The 22,823-nt window shown below is 39.3% G+C and overlaps 1 protein-coding gene across 1 annotated transcript in view; it reads right to left on the reverse strand.

Moving 5' to 3' along the window:
- LOC117549488 (anion exchange protein 3-like) overlaps positions 1–21,363 on the reverse strand; it is a 121,055-nt gene extending 99,692 nt beyond the window's left edge. Inside the window, 2 exon segments of the mRNA XM_034221453.1 lie at positions 5,880–6,256; positions 21,210–21,363. Coding sequence (XP_034077344.1) covers positions 5,880–5,933 — 54 coding nt within the window. The 5' untranslated portion in view covers positions 5,934–6,256; positions 21,210–21,363.
- Positions 21,364–22,823: the final 1,460 nt, after the last annotated feature.

The following is a 22,823-nucleotide window of genomic DNA, read 5'->3' on the forward strand; positions in this document are numbered from 1 at the left end:
GTGGAACTGCGTCACAGTGCTAGCTTAGCCAAGAAGCTACAGGAATGATTAGGCAAAATGCTAAATAGTGTTACTTGTCTTTTTGGAGTTACATTTTCTAAATGAATGGCCAGTGAATTAATATATATATATATATATATATATATATATATATATATATATATATATATATGTGTTTACTTATTTATTTGGTGTAATATTATTCATTTATAGTCCAATATTATCCTTTTTATATATTACTTTTGTGTTTGGTGGAACTGCATCACAGTGTTAGCTTAGCCAACAGGAATGATTAGCCAAAATGCTAAATAGTGTTACTTGTCTTTTTGGAGTTACATTTTCTAAATGAATGGCCAGTGAATGAATATACATGTGTTTACTTATTTATTTGGTGTAATATTATTCATTTATAGTCCAATATTATCCTATAAGTATAAGCCAGTGAATTAATCTAATCTCTTTGTTTTTCCACATTTGTTAGATGAGGAGTGACCCCAGCAGGACAAAGCCACACACCCAGAAGACTTTCAGGGAGCAGCTTGCTGCAGAATTGTTGGAGTTTGCTGAAGGCCCTGCAGAAGGCCCTGCACCTCCACCACCCCCACCTCCTCCTCCATCACTCACATGCATGTCCGAGTATTATGGGGAAGATGCCACCAAGGTCAGGAAGAACTGCAGGAGGGGCCTAGATGCTGGACTCAAAAGGGTGAAGACACCTGTGTACTGCAGGAAGTGCCAGGTCCCTCTGTGCTTCACTGTCAAAAAGAACTGTTTCAGGGAGTGGCACGACCTAAATACTGGAACATTCAGGTAGGTATAAAGTTCAGGTAGGTATAACGTTTTGCGAGTGTTTATTTAAAAAAAAATACGTGTTGTTTTTATATACCTAGTGTGATTTTATTGTATAGTGTGTTGGTAAAATATTTGTTGTTTTTACAAACCTACAGTGTGGTTTTATTGTATAGTACATTGGTAAAATGTTTGTTTTTACATGCCTATAGTGTGTTGGTAAAATGTTTGAAATAAATCTGCCCCAGTTGGAGTCAAATGTTACCTATGTTTCTATTTTTTTTTTATTGTGCAAGTACACCTACACACAATGACCTACAGTGTGGTTTTATTATGAGTATATAGTATGTATTATTTATTATTGTATAGTGCGTTGGTACAGTTACATACACACAGCTACACTTACACATACACATACCCACACAGCTACACTTACACATACACACCTACACATACACACACACACCTACATTTACACACACCTAGTACACACACTCACACAAAAAAATATTTTTAAAACAATTATTTAAAAATATATATTATTATTTTTGGGTGGAATGTATACCTATAGTGATGATTCAATGTAATACAATGATTTGTATATTCTGGTACCTGAAAAAGGTCAAATGGCACTGATGGAACCAAATGTGCCCAAATGTGCCCAAAGCTTATTCCGCCTGGACTTTATTTTCATAAACCTCTCTAAAAAGGTCAAATGTCACTTGTTTTGCCTCAATCTTGATACAGGGTACAGGGTATATGTTATACTTTGGATTCCTAAAGCTTTAGGCTACTAACCCATCATTCAAGGTTGGTCTTCACTATAAGTAATGGGTTTTCTTTAGGCGGAGACAGGAATTTACATTTTTTTGCTATGTTCCATCTGAATTTACTCTGACACAGAAAAATCTATATTGATTCTGACACTTCTACATCCAACTCACAGATGTAACCTTGCTTTTATAACAACAATTATTCATATAAACCTTTTAGAAGTGAAGTTATAGTCATTTGTTCTGGGAATGTCATTTTCGAGCCTGAAACCTGAAAACAGGCTCGGGGTTTAACAGGTTAATATCCTACACACACAACCCAAACCACCTTAAAAAAGAAGTTGGGGACATCGATTTAGAGGGACATGGATCAGCTATAAAAGTTAATGAGGCAAATAAGATTTTCTGTCTCTTTCTACGGATTATGTACAAAGTGCCCACGTAATTGCAGGTAGGAAATCTAAGGATCCACTTATAGCCAAGCATTCAGCCTATTATTTTGTTCAAACCAGCACCACAATATGCTATGCACACACTGAGCATAATGACGCCTACTCAGTCGGTAGAGCCAAGGGCGCCGGAAGCAGGGATGCCAGGGGGCCATTGGCCCCCCCACTTTACAGCCCTGCCCCACATTTTCGCAGCAGCGGATGCCGCGGAACACTGTACATCCCGTTTCAATGATTCCCCTCTACTCTAAAGTTGCACCTAAAAAGAACGCCATCTGATCTAGCTGTGTATATTTTGTTATGTTTGATTGTTATATTCAATCTCATTAGCTACAGGCATTTCTGAAGCTTGTAAAGGGAAGAACACAGCTCTCACTCGCCACGCTGCTCTTCCACAGCGCCGCTCCCCCCCCTCCGCTGAAATTATGAATGTAAGGCGTATAGTAATCATAGATAACACGGCAGGGTCCGTTACAGTTTGTTTTGATCTGATTTCAAATAAACAAAGTCTTGGCTTTCAGAATATTAAACTTGTTTCGGCAAATTCAGATGATAAATACAACTTTGAAGCTTGTAACGGCATAATTACAAGCGGAGAACGGAGTAATTTTACGTCACATTCTATTATTGAGCAGGAAAAAAGGAAAGATGGAATGATGGAGCAACTGCGCTGTCATATGTGTGGGCTGGACCTGTATAGTTGAATTTACAGGAAAGGAGTGAGCAGAGGGTAGAGTTGTCCATTCTTGTTCTGTTTTCTGTGACTATCTTCCTTCCCATGCTGAACACCCTCTCAGACTTTCAGTTGCGCGCACTACTAAAGAGACGCGTTACCATGGAAACCAAACAATGGTGTAGCTGTATTGAAGTCCGAGTGGAAACAGTAACATTTGGAGCGTTATATTAGAATGAAACAGGTCGTGACTCACCAATCAGATTTAGTCCGAAATCAGGAGAAATTCGGGAGAAATATGACCCCGGGAGGAAATCGGGAGTTTCCCGCGAAAATCGGGAGGGTTGGCAAGTATGTCACATACACACACACTTTTTGGCCCCCCCCACTTCTGAAATGAATCCTGCGCCGCTGGGTAGTTCTCCATAAGAACACAGGCTAATCTGTTTCACTTGAACAACAGCTAGAAAGCATTCTGGTGTGCAGGACCCAAGCAATTTCCATCGAGCAAAATTGGTTCTCCACCATCCCTGTTGAGATGGTGGAGAACCAATTCAGTCTTGATGGCATGTTAGCGCTTGTTTTATTGATGAAACTTATTATACTTCATTTGGAAACATTAACACGAGAAACACTTCTCTTGAGTAGCGTGTCAACTGATTGTCTCCTTAGCGACCAAGCTAATTCTATTTTTAAATGACAAGCAAGGTCTGAGTGTACGGCATGTGCCTAGCTGGCTAGCAGTTAGCAGTTACATATTTATCACATGGATCCATTGTGTTGTGGCACTTGCAATAGTTGTAGATGGTCCTTTTAAAATAAAAAAACAGGCGGATAGTTTGCAGATTGCAGGACCATGTGCAGGATTTAGAGAGTGAGTCCTCTTCCATAGAGTCCACCATGTTGCACATCCATGTTCTACAATAGCAATGAACAAAATAGCCAAACTGACTTTCAAGAAGACCCTTCATGATGTTACTCTTCGCTGAAGGCCACAATAAGGTTATTTAAACGCTTGTAACAGGAGTGGTGAGCCAAGCAGTATCCAGTTGGTTGCAATCCGCCATCTCACCACTGGATGCCAGTAAATCCCATAAAATGCTCTTAAATGTTAGGAGTCAACCTCTAGTTTTAGTATTGCTACAACAAAAGCAAAGGAAGAAGGTAGGTGATGTCGTATAAACAGCAACAAAGTATAAGGAAGAGAGCAGGTTGGATAAATGGAAGAAACAGACTGAGGACTTTCCCTCTGCTGACCTGTAAAGCCAAAAGTCCACTTATTGACCTATGTGCTTAAATTATCTTATATTTAACTTACGTCACATACACAATGTATTTCACTTATTTCGTTACCTAAGTGAAAAGACATACATACTTGGTTCATTTCAAGCAATTACCTTTTCAGATAGTGTTGTTTAAATTCACAAAGTTAAATCAATCAATCAAATCAACGATAAACTCATGTTTAAAAACGGTGACAGTTTCATGACATGCTGGTATTCTCCAACGCACATAAATGTTGTTTTGGGAGTCATTGCAAACAACCCATTGGTTGGTAGAAGGGAGGAGAATGTGTTGCATAGTTGGTTTAACACTTTCTTAGAAAACTCTATTTCCCATTGTCGATCGATGTCAGAATAATGTTAAAACAAAGGCAGAGCTTACTTTTGTTCAATCTGTGTTTTTTTTACAGTCTTTCACCATTATTATAAAAGTGCCATTTACAGTGAACTGCAGCAGGCCCGTTGTTTGACATTCAGGATACACAAACAGTTCAAAGGGCAGCAATGGCCTGAGGGTTAGACAACAGTTACAGCGAAAAATCCAGATGGGAAAATGCTAAAATAGGGAAACAGGAAACGCCACATCCAACCAATATTTTTTGTTCCTTCTAATACCTTATTGCTCACTGGCCTATAATAGACAAGCTAATTGGCAGCTGATTGGTGTGAAAATGTGAAATTGGTGTTAGAGATTTGTCAGCTAATAAATATCACAGGCACAAAGCTATCGGTCAACTAGGCTTATGAAGTTATTTTTCTCACTCCACTTCTCAATCTCAAGCTTCCAGACACACTGCCAGCATTAATGTCCCGACTGAAAGGCCACCTACTCTTAATATAAAGGACTCTTGTACTGGCTCACTGAGACTCCATTGTACAGGCTGACATAGTAATGTGGACATCTGCTACACAATTATGTCCAATTATCTGTCTTCACTTTTTTTTTTACAGTAGTTTTCTCATGCAAAGTCAAACTCTCCTCCAATCCACAGCCATATGCATTTGCATTTACATTTGTATATGACACCTCTAACTTCCCAAAAATGATCTATTTACCCTCCATCACTTTACTTCCCTTCCCTATATCTATAATGCAAACCAACACTGCTAGATAAAATGGACAAATTATATAATTGTGATTGCATTCAGTGGATTTGCATATTGTAAATGGTCTTGCAGTAAGAATCCAGTCTCACAAATGCATGGCTGTTAGCTGACAGCATAACCATATTTCTCAATTCTTCTTGAATTTATGTTCCATGAACATTACAATTTATTTGAAAAATATAATGAACATTGAAAATAACCAAATGTTTCCCCTTCTTTCCATTTTAGTTTTTTGCTAATATACAAGCATAGTACCCAAAATGTCCAGCTGGAGGGATGCTGGACAAATGCTAGGGATTATTTCTAGCTCAGAACTGACAATCTCTGTGTTAAACAAAAAGGAGGAGCTTTTGGATTGCCTTAGCATCTAACATTTAAAGGTTAAAGATAAATTGACGTTACAAATGTTGGTGGTTACAGATGTGATGAAGTTATAACTGAAAAAGGTTCATTTTGTAACACTTCATAATGCCAGACACCAAATTACTGTACGGTTTAATTTGATCTGCTAAGGAGGTTGTGTTTCCGCCACGGTCTGTCAGCAGGATTACTGAAAAATGAATGCCCTGATGAAACTTGATGCAAGAACATAGCAAAGGCCAAGGCACAACACATTAGATATTGGAGCAGTTCCGAATCACATAGGAAAAACACTCACCATCTTTCAAATAGCCTTGGCAGAGGTCTTCACTCTCCACTTGCCCTTTGAAGATGTTTTTGTGTATGTTTGCTTGACTTGTGTTTCAATTATTCATATCTTCTGAATTTAAGGTTAACGTAAGAAACACCTTAAAGTTATTCTTACCTGTTGTAAGTTGATCAACACATCTATCTCTTGCGCATGACCTCCTGTAGCCATGGGGCCAGGCGTGCAGCCAGTTGGAGAATAATAGCTCTATTTTGAGGGCAGGGGGCTAAAATAAAAGATTGTTGCGATGGTATGAAGTGCAAATGGTAAGGATTACTTGGGGAAAGATATGACTACACAAACGATTCAAGAGGTAAAGGGCGACAGGACCAGTGTAGGAGTCTGGTGGGGTTAATGCGGTTGGGAGAAGGGAATAAGCAGGTGAAAGGTGAAGGGGAAGATGGGGTGCAAAATAGCAGGAAACTGGGGGAGGACAGGGATCAGCCCTTCTTTTTCACGGTTGGGGATCCAGGAAGCCTTTGGGGTGGCATAACCTGCAGGAGAAGGGACAGAAGAGACAGAGTTATAATGGGTGAAATGAGGACGATATGGGCAACTGTTGGATGGTAACCAAGCACACCAATCAGTTAACCTAGGTCTGGGAGCAGGGCACCACCTTATCCACACCACTATTCACCTGCTAATCTTCTTTTACCTGGTCACCAAATATGGCCCTTGTTTATCTATTACCGAGTCCTGGACTCGGACTCGAGTCGGACTTGAGTGCCGATTTTCGGGACTCGTGACTCGACTCGGACTCGCGCACTGATTGACGCGACTCAGACTTGGACTCGTGAATTCTCGCGCACGATGACTTGGACTTGGACTCAGACTTGTGAATTCTCGCGTATGATGACTTGGACTCAGACTCCTGAATTTTCCCCCCCACGATGACTCGGACTCGACTCGACTTGTACATTGACGCCCGGACTTTTTCTGGAGTCTGATGTCCTCTATCCTGGCGTGTGCACCTGTGAGGCGAGTTCACGTACTGGGCCCCGCTATTCCAGTCTAAAGATGTCTAGAGACACACCCCGCGTCGTGCTGTATGCTTTCACACATTCTGCTTCCACATTGGAAAAGAGCAGTGCAAAATGCTCGTTATGTGGAAACAATATTGAAGAGAAGGCTCTGTAACACATTACTCTAAGGATCGAGTTCAGACATATAGGCTGTCTTGAACACTATCATCAGAGTAACGTGATCTAATCAATAAATAAAGATTCAGCCGATAACACGAAAGCACCAGTGGCGTTTTCTCCTGGAGGCCAAGGGAAGCCAGGCTTCCCCTGTTTTTTCGGATCGTAGTTATACTTTTAATAAATAAATAAAAACACTTCGTTTAGTTTCGGAAATTCTTTGTTGTGTGATGCTGCCGGCCCGTCTCTCCCCCATTCTCATTGAGTATTTTACAAAGAGTGAAACAACGCCGCTCTAGATGTTATGGTGAAACAGTAGATTGCACTCTCTGTTGCGAGAGGAGGCTAGCCGAAATTGGCTTCCCTTGGTAAAAAAAAATGGAGGGATTGACCAATCAGACAAGGCTCACGTCATGCCCCTGCCAACCTGTGATTAGTCAGGGCCATGCCAAGGGAAGCCAGAGGCGGCTGGCTTCCCTTGCCTCACAATCCAATCAAATCACATCAACTTAGTGTTGCAGTGACGCATCCTAAAACCCGGAAGTAAGCTGCGCTCGGTTTCTCTCGACAAAAAAGCAATGGGATTTCTCCATAGGATTTTGGAAAATAGCTCGAAATAAGGTCAGTGGAAAACGAACCTGTTAGATAAATGCACGTTTTGTTCAGTCGGATAATATCCACATGTCTACCCTACTTTTATAATTTTCGAATCATATATCTAATCGATAGAAGATAGATAGCGCCACTGCACCACTCTCACCGCCGTTAGAAAGTAGCAAGCAACTGAAGCAAGTGCAATTATGGAGGGTGGAGATTTGGAGTATTCAATCAAAAATAATTGTACTAAACTTCCGCTACAGCAGACACAACAAATACAATTTGATGACAGGCCAATGCCCAAACTGGAGCTGTGTACAGCGAGGAAAAAATGAACGAATCGGACGTAAAACGTTAAAGGTCTCCTGATTTAGTTTGTGAATGAATGCTAGAGTTTCGGCTGGAGAGTGCGTGCGGACCTGTCGGTTAGATAACAGGCGTAAGTCCTGCATCTGTATGATACAAATGTGTGTAAAATGATACAGAGTGCTGTAATCACTCATCTGGTGACGTTATTACATTGACCACCACACCCCCGACCCAAAAGAAAGGACGTATTATTGGCTTCCCCTAATTTTTTCCCACGCCACCTACTGGAAAGCACATGGCTACTTAACATGCAGAATTACTCATTTTGCATGCTAAGTAGCCATGTGCTTTCTGGGGCTTAATCTTTATAGGTAAACCGATTTAACCCGTAAATGTTTCTTCAAAATAAGAGTCCCGATCTTATTACTATCAAAATAAAAGTGCAAAACGAAAACTTTACCATAGAAAAATATTGGCATACAAATATAATCACTTCTCTAAATGGTAACTCATTTTAAATATAGTTAGACATATTATAGGTCATTTATAATAATAATAATAATAATAACAACAATAATAATAATAATAATATTAGTAATAAGCTTTATATTTGTATAGTACTATTACAAGAATTGTAGCCAAATTTCATTTGAACGGGACGGCGCAAAACGAGAAGCATTCGGACCCAAATAGACGGAAGGAATGAGGTATTTACGGTCTACAATGACAGAGAAGAGACTGTCAAGTTTGGCTGTACTCAGCATTGAATTAAAACGCACTAAAGCTTTAGATCTTAATACGTTTGTGAGGCATTTTGCTGAAAAAATATGGTAATCGCCGCATTCAGCTGTAATAGACATGCCAACTTGATGCTCTGCTCACGGATGACTCGATGAGCATACAAAACTGTTAAGATGATGACCTTACGTGTGTAAATATATTTTTTTCTTTGAGGGGGTCTGCCCCCAAAAAACTGTTTTAAGTCCTGAGAAAGTCAAATAAGACGGTGTGTCAAACTACACTGCCCAGCCAAAAAGAATTAACCACTTTGATTTAACTAGGCCATTAGGTAAGGGCATCACTGGATAATAACACCCCTGCATTATAGCGACAACAACAATAATAATAATAATAATAATAATAATAATAGCTATAATAATTGGGAGGGGGGCGCGGCTGTTCTTATGTTCTCTGAGGGGAGGCTCACCTTCCCACACTTTGAAAACCCCTGCTCTAACCCCTTCCTCCTTATATCCCATTGACCCTGCATCCATTTAGCCTTTCATCCCTTCAACTATTTATCCCTCCCTATTTAGACCTTCCCCTGCTGTCATCCCTTCCTGTTTATATCCCATTGACCCTTCATCCATTTATCCCCTCATCCCCTCAACCCTACATCACATTCATCCCTCCCTCACTACAACCCTTCTACCTCTTTTATCTTCCTCCCTAGATCTATACAATTCCTCATCCTTTCCTCCCTAAATCCCTTCATCCCTTTCATTACCATATGTCTCCTTCCGTACATCTTCTCTTTTCATGTCTCCACTTATCTATTTCTATTCAATCTGATGCATACTTTAATTTTAATTTTGCATACGTGGTTCTTCTTTAGGTTGAGCAGAAACACGCCTGAGACAGAACCCCCAACAGTCTCCCATTGCCTTGACTTAAGAACGACCTACATACCAGCTTGACAGATGTCACCCCTCACCCTTCTTCAACCCTTCCACTTACATTCATCACTGCCTGACATCCAATACTTCCCATAATTACATTTGTAACTGACATTTGTTGTGGCATGGTCCTTGTTAGTGAATGTGCAAACACTGTAAACTGTATGCTGAGAAATATGGATACTCATGTTATGCTAAATTCCTGTTTAAATGCTTTACATGTTTTAGTAAAATTGTAATTCAAAAGTAATTGACTAGATCAGGGGTGTCAAACTCAAGGCCCGGGGGCCAAATCCGGCCCGCGACTTCATTTCATGTGGCCCGCAAGAGCTCTGAAAGAATGTAATACGTTTATTATACGGTTAGAGGCCGATTTACAGATGCACGATGTCCATAAACTACATGTCCCACAATGCATCTTACATTTGATTTTTTTTTGTATTGTTACTTTTTTTTCAAAATGTCACTTTTTTTTAATTTAAATGTCACTTTTTTCAGAATTTGGCTTTTCTTTTAAAATAATTTTGTGACATTCTCACTGAAGAGACTTGCACTTATTTACCCTAGGCTTCTTCTTTCAGACGTAGTTATATCTGAAGTTGTTACCCTATCCGATAATAATCCAATGCAGAGGCAATAAAGTCATATAATACATTATTGTATATATATTAAATATTTATATATGTATGTTTATATAGTCTTAAAGTTACAACCGGCCCTTTGAGTGCAACCATAATGCTGATGTGGCCCGTGATGAAATTGAGTTTAACACCCCTGGACTAGATCATATGATTTACAATCTCCTCAATCTTATACTGTGTCATGGTGTTTCACTGGCGCCCCCCCACCCACAACATTTTATTTTATTTTTAAAAGGATAGATTCATCTATTATGATCCACATGTTCCCTGTGGTGCTTTTGTCAGCTGCCATGGTGACCATTCTGCCACACATCCTCAGGAGATTTCTTGCACCAAGGGAACTTCTAAGAATACAGGATGTGAAATTCCATCCCATTCCCGAATGTCACTGCTCTTAGGTTTTAGTGCTGTATTCAAACATTTGAAGGACAACATTAAGCAAGCATCATACATATTTCATAGCAATTAGCAATGTACTAGTCTGAATCACTGGATGTAGACTGTGGGAAGAGGCCTGCTATTGGCCGCTTATTTTTCAAGGTATTTCCATGACCTTCCACATTAATTTAATCTGCGTGTTACCGTTTTGCAAGGTCACAGTCCTCTGCTTAGAGAGGCTCAAGACAATTGTGTTTGGTATACTGAAATACAAACAAGCAAGATCATCCACCCCCCCAATCAGAATGATAATACGGGCAGCCAGACTTTAATCCAGTGCTGACAGGCCGGTGAAGATAGGTCTGGCACCTTACTAGCTTTATATTGACTGATTTATAAAGATATTTACGTTGTCAATGGTGGTGCCATGAAGATAAAACTACCCTGAATCCTTCCACTTTCTAATTCAACGTGTTTTACTCAACTCAACTTTATTAGTGTGAATGCTGTGCCACAGCATTCCCCTATAGTTCTTCAAATCTTTAATCTTCTTCTTCTTATTATTATTTCAACCAATACTTTGGCTCTCAATAACTTCAGCCTACTTTCAGCTACAGAAACCATTCAAATATCAAACTATTTAGCCTTTTCAGCACATGATGGGAAACTTTCAACTTTTTCAAAATATTTTATACTTTTTGAAATATTCAGCTTTTTTAACTATTTTTTTAACATGGAAGTCAATGGGAGGAACCTTCAAATCCTTTTTTCCTACACCGTGTGCCAAATGCTACAGTACTCCTTCCACATACTTTCAGCTAGAGACTTTGGCTATAAAACTTTTTGAGATATTTAACTTAGTTTGGAGCTTGGTAAAGAGGCCTTCTTCAGATGTTTAACATGAGTGTGTATTGTGCAGCTCGTTAAGGCGCGTGATGTCACAGCTAGTGTGGAGGAGAGCTTGAAATTTGCCTTACTTTTTTTTTTTAAACTGCCATAATTCACAAACCCTACACTCCTTGGACATCATTGTATGCTTGAATTGTAGGAAAACCTCTCTCTAAAAAATTAAGCAAAACAATTAAACAAAATGCCTCTTGAGGGCATGAAGTGACAAAACGTTGAACATGTCTCCATTAAGGCCCATTGTAAATTAAGCCTGATCTGTCTTCAGAGCAGCAGCTGCACACCTTTAGTTAATCTGCCAAAAATGCCACATTATTGACCCGAAAGTACACAAACAGCAGACTCAGACGCTCGTCGGGGTCCTGAGATGCTGCACGCGTTGACATTTTACCGATATTGAGCTACCGTTTTTAAACAAAAGTTAGAAATGTAAGAGGTTTATCTCTCATTCAGAGCAATGGAAAGGCTCTCCTTTCACTGCATATCTCCATGGAAACCTTTGATCTCTGGGCTCACGTACACAGTTGTTTAATAACGTCGTCACCATGGTAACCTTTGATCTCTGGGCTTACACACACAGGTATTTGATAACATTCATTCACTACTACTTACATTTAATATCTAACTCAGTGCTTCTCAAAGTGCGGTCCGCGGACCACTGGTGGTCCGTGAGCGCCCCCTAGTGGTCCGTGAGTATATTGGTAACATTTCACATTTGAAATAAATACATTTATTTCGCACTCTCCCGGGAATATTTCCGCAATGGAACGAGCTTAAGTTTCACTTTCGATTGCATGATAAAGCCCAGATAAACACCTTCATCACACATGTTGCCACTTGTTTGTACATTTTTCAGGCGATTTGTAAAAAACGATGTGTTTTTGGATATTTGTGGAGTTAGGTGGTCCGCGAGTGTTTTTTTATTGGTTAAGTGGTCCTTGGTATGAAAAAGTTTGAGAAACACTGATCTAACTCCTTCAGCCTACTTTCAGCAACAGAAACCATTCAACTATTACATTATTCAGCTATTTCAGGACATTGAGGCTATACATTTTGTTGTTTATACATTTTTTAAACCTTTTCTTTTAAATATTAAGCTTCTTCACTATTTTCCCTACTCTTCCAGTTTAACATTTCACTTTCAACAAAGTCATTGCAATGCATTTGAGCTGTAACCATTTTGATTCAAATCATTTCACTTTTCTGCATTTCTCCGCTAAGTTCAGCAACACACTTACTTGGTTTTTGTAGCTAAAAGTAGCTACCATTCAGCTAATAAAATATTCAGCTTTTTCTGCATTTCCGGATAAATTCAGCAGAAAATGTACACAGTTTACAGCATTCACATGCATTTCAGCAGGAAATGCATTTTCTAGTTCTCACTTATAAGTCTAATTTGAAAACCACTGCAGCACACACTAGCATAAACAAACAAGAGAAGGCACCTTGGGGCTGCTTAATTATCCCGATGATGCCAAAATAGACACAGTGCTGATTATTTTGGTTTCTCACATGGAAGAAAACAGGTGCCTCTCATCCATGTAAACATGCCAAGGATTGTTGGTCTGCAATTATTCTGGGCAGTGTGAGAGAGGCCAGACCATGGCCATTTATCATTGTCATTACCTCCAGTAATGTTCTAGTCACTCAGAGTTAGTGTCCACAGTTTTAAAGGCAGTGTGCACTGTTTCCATTCGGCAAGGATTGTTGCCCTTTGAGCATATGAACAGGCGGCCCGGTCTCCTAAGACATGTGCAACAGAGTGTATTGTGAATAACATTTAAAGAAAACATATTTACTCATGGATAACGTTTCTTGATGTATCACTAATATGTTTCCAATCGAAGACAGCGGAAGTTTGCATTTGGAGAAGATTAGGGTGGACGGTTGGGTCAAACAAACACAGGACTTTCAACCCTGTGTACAAAAAAAAAAACCTTTGTATGTAGCAGATAGTAAACATATATTTTTTATGAAAAACTATCATCTTTGCCAAACCAAATACTCTTGAGTTGTAATGGGGTTTGGTTTGTAGCATGAAATAAGGTTGGTGGTGCACCCCACTCATTAATTGTTATATTTTTGCATGTCTTAAAAAAGGCGGTGTCTAAAAGAGTCTTCTAAATGTCATCATGACGAACGTTGGCCTTTATCTTGGTGGTGCTGACCTTAGCTATGCAACTGTGGTGTTGTTTGTTTATAGCCTTTGCTGCCTTACACACTCAGTAGAAAAATGGCTCGGCCCTGATGTTGCCTTTGTGTTTCTATGGAGATAGCAGTCCCATCAAACTAGGCGAAGATGCTACCATTGGCACCGCACAACGCTCAAAATGGTCACCCGCTCAAAGTTTGACCTTGATTAATGCTAACCTTTTGACACGAAACCTATCAGATGGCATCTGTATTAACCCTCTGAGACCCACGGAGCCGTATACGATCCCAAATATCACGTTGTGTTCAAAGCGTCATAACTTCTCAGCTGCTTCAGCCAGAGACATGCCGTGTTTTTCCTCTTAAACTACAACTCTATTAAGTTTTTCTTTGAGAGGCGTTTACTTATTTTGGTGAAACGAATGTGCGTAAGGTTTTAAAAGATGCGGATAGTCTCACCTTGATTCTGGCGCATTGCTTAACGTTTTCTGTTGTTTTATAGATCTATTCTCATCCACCATCTTTGTTTGTGACGTGAAGAGTCACGTTTCTGAATCGGACACTCTGAGTGGATGCAGTCAAAGCCAATAGGAGTCTGATTCAGAGGGTTGCCTGTCAGTTCCGTTGTTATGTGTACTGAAACAAGAGCCGGTGTAATTCCACGCGCAAAAACAAAATAAAAGTTGGAATACGTTCTTTTAGTGTCTTAAAAGCAGACTGAGGTATGGCAAGGAAGTTTACTACAGCTGAGGCTTTGGAGCTGATTTTTCAGACAAATTCAGACGAATCTGCTCAACATGCCATGTGTGATTGTGGACAGGAACTGCCATGATATATATCATGTGTAGTCTTCAAAATTGGCAGGACAAAAAAATTACAATTCCTCGCAAAAAAACGCCTATGGACACTGCCCAAAAGAATGGGCAGAACTAATGAACAGAATAAGTTAGCATCTTCTAATCAGTTCTGATACAATGATAATACATGTGTGCAATTTTCTGTATTGAATGTTTCTTTCAATGTTATGGTTAACAGTTATTTTTAATGAAATAAGTAAAAAATGTAAGCTCCGTTTTTAATTTCATTTTTATTTATGGGCAAATATCCCCTATTATATAAGTCTCTAATGCAGGGGTAGCCAACACGGTGCCCACGGGAACTTAGTCGCCCGCAGGGGCAACGTGAGTCGCCCGCAGGGGCAACGTGAGTCGCCCGCGAGGCTTGTTCTAAAAATAGCTCGCCAAGCAAATCCAACATGTGAAAAATACACAAAACAAAAAAGGAAATTAAAAGAATCTGCCCTATGCATAAACGAAACCTCAATCATAGCGAACTCTATCTACTTACTACAACTCTATATCTATCTAACACCCCTCCTCACCCCACCCCCACAATGAATATCGACCAATTACGTTCTTGCTTGATTTGCGGGACCAGCGTTGCAGTCGGGAAGAAAAGCAATGTGGAGCGGCAGCTCACCGCTTCATAAGGAGTGATTTTCCTTCTGGCAGAATCTACACAACACATCAGCCCCATTGAACACAGCCTAGTCGTGCCAGCCTATACAACACATGAAGGGCAGAGTTTTACTCTGTGTGTGTTGCAACTTGACATGTCCCCCCCCACTTTACAAATATGTTGTTATATGCATAAATAAAAAGAAAGAATGCTATCTAGGTAACATAAGATAAGAATTAACAAGTTTAAATGATTTGTTATTGGTTGTGATCATATTCTAAAGATGTTTGGATTATTGAAAAGTATACAGCTCCCTTTCATCTGAGTGTTGAGAGCTGTATCCATACATTCATTTTGTGCTCAAAGTGCAGCAGATTGATGCATTTCACTTCAACATTTAAAAACAAATCTTCCCGGGACCCCCCTAGAGGAGGTGAGGTCCACCCCCAAATAAAGCAGGTTAAAATAATTAAATTGCATACATTTTCTTTTAGTAAACACTGAAAACAGGTCCCACAGACCCAAACAGCACACAAAGGTTAAAGGTAAGCATATAATAATGTTCAAATATAAAAAAACGAGGAGTAAAAGTAGCCCCCGACTTGTTTTATTTTTTTGAAAGTAGCTCTCATCCTAAAAAAGGTTGGTTAGCTGAGGTTGTGCTGACTTCTGGGATGTGTAAAACTTGATTATACTGTAAAGAACTTACAATTTATAAGGCAACACACAAAAATATACAAAAACGGAAATGTCCTATGTGGATCTCAGAGGGTTAAGCGGCCCAAGCTAGCAGGGCAGGTAACAATAGAAACAATCAAACTGCCTATCATGTAAGGTAAGGTAAGGTATGTTTATTTATATAGCACATTTCAGACGCAGAGGCAACTCAAGATAATTTTGTCTCTGTTTTGTTTTTGTTTAATTGTAGGAAATTGAGGCTCATCCAGCTACTGATTTGTTCCATGCAGTTGGTGAGGGATTGTAGTGGTCCGTCAGGCTTTATTGTAATGTATAACTGAGTGTCATCCGCATAATTGTGGTACGGCATTTTGTTTACTTTTAGGATCTGGGCTAGTGGAAGCATGTATATGCTGAATAGAATTGGACCAAGAATCCTTGGGGAACTCCACCAGTCATTGCTGTTTGTTGCAATTTAAAAGAACCAACAGGCACAAAGAAGTCCCTGTCCTGCAGATATACGATTTGAACCTATTAAGTGCTTTGCCAGATAAACCAACACAGTTTTCTAGTCTGTCCAGTAATATTTTGTGGTCCACTGTATCAAAGGCGGCACTGAGGTCCAGCAGTAACAAAATAGTGATTTGGCCATTGTCTGTGTTTAAATATATGTCGTTTAAGACTGAATGCAGCTAATGTTAGCTTTTTACATCTAGCGATTGAAATAACACCTTAAAAAATGATAAAGGTGGGCTTGATACGTGGGGATTCTTTTTTGGAACAAAATGTGTAAGTATCATAAACTATTGTTTGCCACAGATTTTTATTTCCGGAAAAGTTCCATTGACATTTTGATGCTGGAAACAGTGCGATGTGGCCTACAAATACAAGTCATGCTTAAACCACTCTATTAAGGATGCTTTTCAGTTGCATGGGAACACAGTTTTGTAGGATACAGGGTTGAGATAGGGGTTACCAAAATGTGCTGTTCCTTTGATCCCTCATTATGAAGTTAGAACAGAGCATGCAGTGATGAAGCTAAACAAAAACATAATGACCTCAACCAAGCATACATGTTTGTGAATATTAGATACTGTGTACATAAAGAAGTCATGGGAATTGATGGAATGGAGTCAATAAATCCCAAGTGACCCACTCTGTTTGGAGCGACTGTTTTCCCACTGTCACAATAAGACACTCTACATCTATCACCGTTTAATTCGGCTGACTCACTTGCTCCTTCGGTGACATTTACAGCTGGCTCGGAGCTCACATTTCGCACAAGATGCTGCACCAATAAGTCTGAGATGAGCATGCACACATGCAATTGGGCAATTATTTAGCACAATGTGGCATTGTAACGCTGTGCTAAAGCATGTCCAACAGTTCAATAAGAAGCTTGCAAATGGATACACCTCACACAATCATATTTGTGCAGTTTTAACATGAAAATGGAAAATATACCCCCTACACACGTTCCTTCCTACGTTCTATTGTGTCTGAAGGCCCAGTGTGTCATCCTGATTGGCCTTCGGTGGAGTGTGTAGTGACCTTGGCCAAAGCTGCCCAAGCTCCTGCCCACCACCACCCGCCTCCTTGCTACAGTAATATCCAATGTCCCACCCCCTCCATACCAGCAGTGTAAGCAGAGAGCTCTGAATGGCTCACCCATTGAATGTGTGAAGGGGACGCTGACATACATTACATTAGTGACAGACATTGATAGTGTTGTGGTATGTGGGGGGAGGGGGGGGGGGGGGGGCAGCTGTGATATGCAAACAGACACAAAAAAGGAAAACAAAACCACTGGTGAATGACAGAACCACAATATAAATGGTGATGGTGTCCCAGGACAGACCCCTTTAAAATAAGAAGTGCTGGCCCAAATGCTCGGTCATATGGACGAGAGGGCAGCACAGTCACCAGCTGATCCTTAATTTCACCCTCAACTCAAAATGTGCTACTGATGATGGAATAGTTATGTAAGTAAAATATAATTTAAAAAATGACGGCAACAAAGAGAAAGTGATAATAAAAGATATCACTGACAAAAACTAAGAACACCAATATTACGCAGACACATTGATTACATAACTGGAGATTGAACCTTTTTTATATAAAAAGTACATAAAAGAGGCCAAAAATCATTTCAGAAATCCAAAATTAATTTCATCCAAAAGCTTGTTTTTGTCACCAACAGTCAAACACTGAAAGGTATTCAGAGTATTATCAAATTAAACAAATAGAAGCAGCAATTGGCGTGTACATAGCAAGTGATTAACAGGTGAGAACTAGTTGGAAGCCTGAACCTGAAGATATTGGTCATTTTCCAAGCAAAAGTTATTAAATGATCATTAAATACAAATGGTTACAGATTTATTTCTATTCATCTCACAACAAAACCATTACTTTCAATGAACACTAGTTTTTTCAAGCCATCAATATGATATGCAATACATTAAGAACACATGTTCACATGAACATCTAGAGAAATATAACATCAATAAGTTACAGTTCTGCTCTAATACATTTTATTAGAAGCCTGCCAGCCAATTTGGACAAAAAGCTCAAAGAGAGTCGGAGAAACTGAGAAAGTGTGAGAAAAGAGGAAGGTGAACTTTTAATTGGCACAAACCAAAAGAGTGCTGATTAAAAGAGGAACAGTTGGACGACACAGTTGTGCAAATATTGTAAATACTGATTATTGATGAACATACCTCATCCTTTATGATTTGGGGTTTATAGTGACTCTAATAATAATAAAATACTTATTTTTGCAGTCGGTCCCCCTCAGTATTTTGTCATGGCTTCAGGGCTTGAAACGTAGGTTCCAAATGTATTTGAGTTAGGTTCATAACGCAGGTGCTTTAGGTACCTGACATTATCGCTGATTTTTGTTTCTCACAAGACATGAACAAATGCCCCCTGGTAAAAACGGTGTGTTTGATTGAACCATCAATCTACATCGACCTTGTACCTCACTCCTCATCACCTTATTTCCCTCTTTGCTCCCATCATAACTACAGCTACTAAAAGTCGCCTTACAATAAATGCATGATGATTGAAACTTCCGAAACGAAATAAAATATTGTCCACAGTTATAGTTGGGCTGATGATTATTCATGTACAAACTATTTGGTAGAACGTCCTATAAAACGTTTCACCAACAATAATTTATTGTGAGCTTTGGAATTATTATGGCACTGTAGAAACCAGAATGATAAACTTTGATTAAAAACTGGACAAGAATGACTCTTGGCATCAGTGCGGAGACATCTTGCAGAGTTTCACAGTACATGATGGCAAACGTGGAAAGGACTTCACACATTACAGTGCAGAGGGAGAGTGTAAGATCACAAGTCACTGCATACCACAGTTAACCTGTCAAACCACACGTATCACTCTGTACTTCATGTAGCCTTGCATATCTGCAAAAAATACACTATCTCTGCAAACACATTCAGAAAGTCTTATCAGAGGCCACCTGCATAATCCTCATTCTCAGGTCTTTGCACGGTAACTAACAACCACTCCCCCACGCCAAGCCAGATGCCCAGATCCAGCGATTTCAGACGCAGCTACAGTATTACTTCATGTATGGATCTATATTTAGAGACAAGTGGGTAGAAAACTCAGAGACACTGTGGTTCATAGTTCTACAGAAGCTTCAAATACAACACTGTGATGTGGAAGACAGATGCAACAGTGGGATAAGCTGCAAGGCTTAAGCTAATGTACATTATATTCAAATCACAGGAAAGGCTGACATTACAAGTACAATATTGTAGGGATAATTCACCCTTAATAAAGAAGTCACCTTTGCCCAGACTTTAAGATCATAAAAAAAGGTCTCCATGAAAGCAGTTTTCCCGATTCTAGCAGTAATTGGGACACTTATTCTGGCAGGATATGCAACACCTTGGTCCAGAATAAAATATCTCAACAGTAATGGAAATAAATAACATTTCTGTTGGCATGAAATATAACTTTGAAATATTTACAAAATGCACATTTAACGCGTTAAAATAACTAACTAATATATAATGTGTCACATTTAAAAAAAAGTAATTTGACCATCACTGATCAATGAGATCACAGCCTAGCTAGTAGTATAAGTATTGTGTTCTTCTTTAACTAACTAGAGTAGTGTGTGGGATTACAAATTACTACACAATCCCAGGATGGTAACTTTGACATTCCGAGGTCAGTTTGTTCACTGTCCTACAAAGAGTTGGATGGAGGGTTGAGATCAGTTTGTATTTTGTGGATTCATTGGAGAACAGTTGCCGGACAAGTTAGCTTGGTGCGGGAGGAGAATGGGACTTCTGCAAATAGTAAAGTTGTCCAACGTACATAGTATGTGTTCTTGGCAGGCAATAATAAGTACTGTAATTAATAATAGTTTTCAAGTAGCACTATGTTAGCATGGTTAGTGTGTGTTTATTAGCATGCTGACATTAGCATGTAGCTCCAAGTAGTGCTGCTGCCATAACTGGAGACTCATAATCTTGTTTTAAAGGACACATTGAACAAATAAATCAACCTTTTGGTATTAAGTTGGAGGCAGAAATCGTATACACGACTCAGGAATAATTAAAACCAAAACTTTTGTACATGCATGGTGAGATACCAATTAAGTTTCGCAAAAACATGTATTTGTTTATATGTAAATATGGTGACCTGATTCTTTAATCACTTGGTGGCATCAATCATAAGGTTTCAGTCATGTACAATTAGCAAGATTATTATTATATGTTACATGAAAAACAGATAAGTCTTTTTAAATATTTTCTTTCAGGTCATTTATGATGATGACCCTACTGGAGGACAGTCTGTAGTTTACACAGCTTCAGCTATCCCACTCTCCACTTCTTCTTCTTGCCCAGACATAAGTGGTGCACTAATCAATACTTGCACTCAATTCTGAAACTCCATATTTATAAAACAGTGACGCTCAAATGTGTCAGGTTACCACAGGCATTCGGTTTCCACAATAACTACACAGCCAGCTGCTCTGTACCATCATTTGAAAAAAATTAAAAACCTGTGACGCACCATTAGTTTACGCTCGATATTTGCTGAGTCATTACTACAGTATGTGACCTTATCCACCTCCAGATTCAGTTTGAACTGAAATTACAGATAACATATATTGTTTCATGCTTAATTTGATTATTAGGAATAAGCCAATGCACTTTATAGTACCTATACTGCTGCACAACAAGGACCACACTACAACCAGTAAGCCACCGCCTCCACAGCCCTGCTGCTCTGACTGTGCACAAAAAAGACGTCAAAGCATTGCCGTGCACCTAAAGACAACGTCATACCTGCAAGGACACACTCTCTAGCATCGATTTACCATGGTGCATATCTCAGTCTGTGCAAAAAAATACTAATTGACTGCGCTTCTGCACGTGTCTTTGTTGCATAGCAATTACGCAGACAGCGACTCAGCATCATGCGTAGTTGCCCATTAAAGTCAATGCATTTGCTACCTAGCGTACGCCTTACCTGCGATTTCAGAGAGCAGACCAGCGGTAGGAAAACTGGAAGCAAGAGATGTTGCGACTAAAATTCATAACAGCAGCAATCCTGGTCCATGGTGTAGTGGAGAGTATGTAGTCTGTGGTGGAGAGACACGCTGCGTACTGTGATGCCTCTGCAAGGGATGCTCAACAGGACCACGTGACTCTGGAGGACAACCTGCCAATCTGAAGTCACTGATGGAGGGACAACAATAACATGCTGCCTCAACAGTGTGTTCTGTCTAAGGGGAGGGGGGAGTATGTAAGAGGGAGGGGAAGTAGTTGTAGAAGCTGTTGTAGGGGAAGCAGTAGGATGGTAGTAGTATTCGCTTTAACAGCCTCAGGGATGGAGTAAATGTGTGGCGCAATGTATTCAATAATATATGCAGCCTTATCACAAGCTGTCCACTTTTTTTTACTGCAAGTATACACCACATGCATACTTAAATAAACACACATAGGACAAATGTTCTTGATTTCACAATGCTTTTGCAGATATTTCACCTACTCCCTCACAATAACATTATCATTTAATGTTTTCTTGTATGTTGTTTATCTGAGGGCAACAGTTATCTGAATGTCTGCTGGCTAACACTTTGAAATATTGTGTTTATTTTAGTTATTGACTGAAGCCATATTTGGTCTGACACATTGCAGCCATTTTGTTAAAATGGTAGTGTTTTCTCCAAATTGTCACTGGTGTTACTCTTCTTCCTGGTAACACATAACACCAGTGACATTCCTATACAAATAAGCTTTGTAAAAAGTATAAAAATAATAAAATAAATAAATAAATACTTTAAGCTTTACTTGTTGTGGATTCATCAAGTTAAGAGTTAGTTATTGCTATTTAACAGGTTTTAGATGTTTTTAGAAGGAATATATTTCAGCAGACTTGTATCACCCAGATTCCACCTTTTCTGTAGAATGACCCAGGACTTAAAACCATATAGTCTATACAAACAGGATTGTCAAGTTACAGTATATAGCTGAATATGTATTCAATGGGAACATTTACATAGAAATACATGTGTAAATAACAAAGATAATTGCTAGCTTTTGAAAAAAAACTGTTTTATCCAGTTTGGTTTTTCCTTTTATTATTTACCATCAATGCGTTCATGATTATGTCATTCTCATGTCATTGCCCCATCCCTTCACTGCAACATGCATTCATATTCAGCATCATCTCATCTAAACATTGATAGCAGTCTTCCATCATAGCTGCCTTTCAAGAAAAGTTTTTTTATATCAGTTTATAAAAATATAATTATATCCAGAAAAAAAGACCATGTGAGTGTGAAGGTCTAAGGAGAAACAGGAAATAATCCCTTACTGTACAACAGCTTTGTTATTGAGGTTTCAGAACAGTAAAATGACCACCACTGTGTGGCAGCAAAGCTTCAAACTAAGTACAGAGATAGATAGGTTGCGGTCGAATTGTCCTATAATCAGATCCTATGGTCTTTTCCTATCCACTATGTTCTTGACCTCTGTGTGAAACTTCACAGAGTTAAGGAATAGTGGTTAGGAGAATTCAAAAGGACTTAGGAAAAGAGACTGTAGTTACACTATCCAATGTATTTATGAAGCGCCAGAG

Source organism: Gymnodraco acuticeps, unplaced genomic scaffold (genome assembly GCF_902827175.1).
Source record: "Gymnodraco acuticeps unplaced genomic scaffold, fGymAcu1.1, whole genome shotgun sequence".
In the NCBI taxonomy this organism is placed as follows: domain Eukaryota; kingdom Metazoa; phylum Chordata; class Actinopteri; order Perciformes; family Bathydraconidae; genus Gymnodraco; species Gymnodraco acuticeps.